Source organism: Myotis davidii, unplaced genomic scaffold (genome assembly GCF_000327345.1).
Source record: "Myotis davidii unplaced genomic scaffold, ASM32734v1 scaffold937, whole genome shotgun sequence".
Taxonomy (NCBI): Eukaryota; Metazoa; Chordata; class Mammalia; order Chiroptera; family Vespertilionidae; genus Myotis; species Myotis davidii.
In genome coordinates, this window is record NW_006288252.1 from 1,963,867 (window position 1) to 1,967,860 (window position 3,994).

General features: G+C 64.9%; 2 protein-coding genes across 2 annotated transcripts in view; both read left to right on the top strand.

Annotated features, from left to right (window-relative positions):
* ZFYVE28 (zinc finger, FYVE domain containing 28) overlaps positions 1-2,927 on the top strand; it is a 36,879-nt gene extending 33,952 nt beyond the window's left edge. Inside the window, exon 16 of the mRNA XM_015561571.1 lies at positions 2,829-2,927. Within this exon, the coding sequence (XP_015417057.1) occupies positions 2,829-2,927 (99 nt within the window). The remainder of the gene's footprint in view (positions 1-2,828) is intronic.
* The window catches only part of MXD4 (MAX dimerization protein 4), a gene marked incomplete at both ends in the record, with an annotated part of 7,145 nt that continues 6,078 nt past the window's right edge, over positions 2,928-3,994 (top strand). Inside the window, one exon of the mRNA XM_015561572.1 lies at positions 2,928-2,983. Within this exon, the coding sequence (XP_015417058.1) occupies positions 2,928-2,983 (56 nt within the window). The remainder of the gene's footprint in view (positions 2,984-3,994) is intronic.

The window sequence follows — 3,994 nt, forward strand, 5'->3', positions numbered from 1 at the left end:
TCCTCCCGTGGCTGCTCTCCGCCCCCAAGTTGTTACGGACTTTTCCGCGCAGGAAAAAAGTTGTCAGTGGGCGTTGGCCGGTGCCCCTCGGGTCCGGGGAAACTGAGGCTCGGTGTAGAGCAGCGTGGGGTGGCCTCCCTGACCTCTGCTCGCTGCGGTGGATGGGCCGCACCTCTTCCCCCGCCTCCAGAGCCGAGCCCTGCGGCCGAGCCGAGCCCCCCACCCTCAGAGGCCTGGACAAAGAAGGTGCACAGAGGCCCTGTCCTGACCCCCTCCTCCCCGGTATCCATGTTCTTGCCCAGCCTCCTGACAAGTTCTGGAGTCCCCTTTGGTCCTGGAGGCCTTTGTAAGGGGGAGGGGAGGAGGGCAGGCTCTGCAGCTTCTCCCAGTGCCGGGAACCCCCCCGCCCCCACCCAGGTTGCAGAAGTGCTGAAGCTGGGGTGCAAACCCCTGGGTGGAGTAGTGGGGGCCTTCTGCTCCGGCTCCCATGGGGTGTTCCGCGCTCCTGGCCACTATGAGGACCATAGCACACCTGGCACTGCCCAGGGCCCGCCGTGGCCCAGATGTCCCCAGGCTGGGAGCTGCACTGGTGGGGGGCTTTGGGGCCGCTGGTGGAGGGTGTGGTCCCTGTCAAAGGGCCAGATGGGTAGAGCTGGAGAAACAGAAAGGCTGGCACAGGGACCCATCTCCTGTGGCATCCTGGCGCCCTGGGCCTGGAAGGAATGGGTTCAGCCTCCATCCGCCCTGGCTCGGACACGGACATGCCTGAGTCCCAGCTCCTGGGCACAGTTTGGGAAAGTACTTGAGTGTTGGGTGGGTGGCACTGCCTCAGGCCTCTTCAGAGAGCTTGCCAGGCCCCTGCTGTTGGCTCTCACTGTCCCCAGTGCCCTGCCACCCATGGGAAACTCCAGGGTGTGACTCCCGTGGCACAGGGTGCCCAAGGCTGATAACCAGAATCACAGCTAAGGCTCTGTGAGTGCTTCCTGCGTACTAAGTGTCTCGTGCGTATGCTAATAGCCACCCCTCCCCTGAAGGAGATGTTATTTTATCACCATTGTAAGGCCGAGGAAACAGGCACAGAGATGAACTACTTGCCACCCTCCTACCTCTGGGACTCCTGTTGCAAAGTGGGGTCCTAGCCTCCTACCTTCTGCCAGGATGGGGACCTTGAGGGTCTCCTGGACTGGGGTGCACCTCCCTGCTGCTCCTCGGGACAGAGCCCCCAGTGCCCAAGGCACCAGGGGCTCCAGAGATGGTCCCTTGAGGCCGTCCTGGCCCAGATGGGCCTTAACCAGCTCAGCCCAGGGACCAGGGCAGACCAGGGCCCAGAGGACAGGGCCCTGACCTGGTGGGACACCCCCACACCTGGGTGGTGGGCATGGGGGCGGTGTGTGTGGGCTCTACCAAGAGCTTTCAGAGGCCGTTGGTCAGCAGGAGGGCTGGAGCCAGCCGGCCAGGGGTCAGGTCCTACAGGAAATCAGGCAGAAGAGCTACCTCCAGGGGTTGACACGAGGGGCAAACCAGGTGATGCCAGGAGCGTGTTCAGCCAGGGCGTCCCACCTCTCCCAGGCCACGTGGGGAGCGAAGCCCAGAACAGGGTGCACTGGGACCTGGGCCCAGTCTCCCCACAAACTCCCACAGGCGTCTGCACCAGGAGCGGCTCTGGGCCCCTGTCCATCCTCTGCTCCTGAGGAGTCCCCTCCTGGCAGGGTGGGGTCCAGGGGTGGGCGTGTGGGCTTCTCTCTATGCAGGACTCTTGCTGACCCCTACATCCCCCACAAGTGGGCAAGCCTACAGACTCACACTGCCCCTCTGTGGTTCCGGCCAGCCACTGTGTCCTCCTAGCTCTGGGGAGGTTCTGAGGCACCTTGCCCAGCCCACGTGACCAGCCGGCACTCAAGGCCCCTGGAACCTGTTCTGAGGCTGCACAGGAGGCCCAGGAGCCTGCTGCCCAGCTGGGAGGGGAGGCCGTAGGCCCCAGTTGGCTGTGGCAGGTGGCAGAGGCAGGTGGCAGAGGCAGGCAGGATGGGGGGGGGCACTCTGGCCCCATGGGTGGACACAGGAGATGCCTGCCCTGAGGTCCTGGAGCAGGAGAGACTGAGGGCAGGCAGAGGGCAGCAGAAGCTCTAGGCGCAGGGCTGGGGCTGGGTTGCCCAAAGGTGGCCTGGCGCTCTGCTCACATGTGAGGCAACCTGGCAGCCTGGGAGCCCTGTCTGGCCTGAGAGGTCCCTGTCTGGACTGGGGGGGCGGGAGGGAGATGTGGAACTGCCCACTGTGGTGCTCAGGACTCTCGTCCCTGTGTGAATGGCCAGGTGGGGAGAGCTTGAGCAGCAGATGGGGCTGCTGCCCCCTGAGAGGCTGACCATGACCTAGAGGAGAGTGGAGGGCCAGCGTTGGTCTCCCCATGCCCACTGACACATCTCAGAGGCTCCTTGTAGGCTGGTCCCTCATGGGCTGGGTGTGCTATGTCCCTGGGTGTCCCCATGGGTGCAGTAGGCTGTGGTGTTGCGGGTGTGTGAGCCTGAGGAGTTGGGATGGTGTCTGGCCGGCAACATCAGGGATACCGCTGGCCTCGGGGAGTGGGGAGCAGAGAAGGCAGGCAGCTCAGTGCCCCGACGGGCTCAGGGACCCGCCTGAGGAGCACAGGTGGGTTTTGGCTCCAGGACTGGCTGCCACGGCTTCTTGGGCCCCACCCAGCCTTTCTGAAGCAGGATCTGGACCCTCCTGTGGCCGGAGCCCCACATGCCTCACTATAGGTGAGCTGGCTGGCCCTGGGCAGCCCTGGACATGGCTTACTTCTGAGGGGCCTGTCCTTGTCCCCGGTTCAGGGTCCCCCAGCCGTTGGCCAGCAGCTGCTCACCTGCCAGCCCTCCCCGTTCTGGGCGGCCCTGCAGGTGCCCGTGCTCCGGTGGTTGGCAGTGCAGTGAGCTCTGTTTTCTGTCTCTCTAAACAGGTCTTCACACAATGAACTAGAAAAACACAGGTAAGTGACCCCTTCTCCCCACCGCCAGTTTCTGCGGGGCTGTGCGCTCCCCCACCGCTCCCTGTGCCCTGGGGTGGCTGACTGTGCTACCAGGCTGTGCCCTTGTCTTGGGATGTGTCGTTCTTGAAGGAAGAGGCCGGGCTCTGTTCTCAGGCTCACCCTTGCTGGGAGGCCGGGGTGGGGGCCAGGCCCGGGGGCTCAGCCTGGGTCCAGCACCAGGTTGGGGACAGGGACGTGGGGCAGGGTCCCCCGTGCTGTATGGCAGTTAGGCCAGCTCTCTGGAGGAGGAGGTCCATCTGCTTCGGGGCATGTAAGCACGTTTGGGAGCAAGTCTTTAGCCCTTAAGATGCTGGCCTCCATCCAGTGGTTCAGCCCTCTTGGTCTGGGCCTCCTCCCCTGGGCCCTCCTGCCCCTGGGCCCTCCTGCCCCTGGGACCTGCCTCCCAAGGAGCCTCCTGCCAGAGGCTTGTCTGCAGGGCAGGGGACAGGCAGCCATTCCCAGGCCACGTGGGCCCAGGGCGGATCCCGGGAGCCAACCTCATGCCCACCCCCTGGCTGTAGGGCTGGGTCCATTGGGTCCTCCTGGAGGAGGAGCCTGGGTCACTGAGAAGCAGCAAGGGCAGCAGGTCACCAAGGAGTCTCCTTGCTCCAGCCTGTCGCCCCGGGCCCTGCACCTTCCGCTCTCGGGCATCCCTGCCCTGGCCGCCCGCGGGGCTGCAGGCCTCCCTCTGTCCACAGCGTCTCTGTGACCTTGGGCCTGCTCTGCAGTGGGGATGAGGCACTGGCAAGCTTGGCCCCTGCAGGCGGTGCCCTCTGGGCTGATCTCAAGGGGCTGTTGGGAGCTGTGGGTAGGCACAGAGGTCCCACAGGCAAGAGCCCTGATGCCAGGACCAGGGCTGACCGCAGGGACATGGTGCACAAGCCGCCTCCTGACCTTTGCTCTCATCCGCGCAGTGGGCCAGTTCTCTTCTCCCTTCTTGGGTTGGAGTGTGTGTGTGTGTGGGGGGGGGGG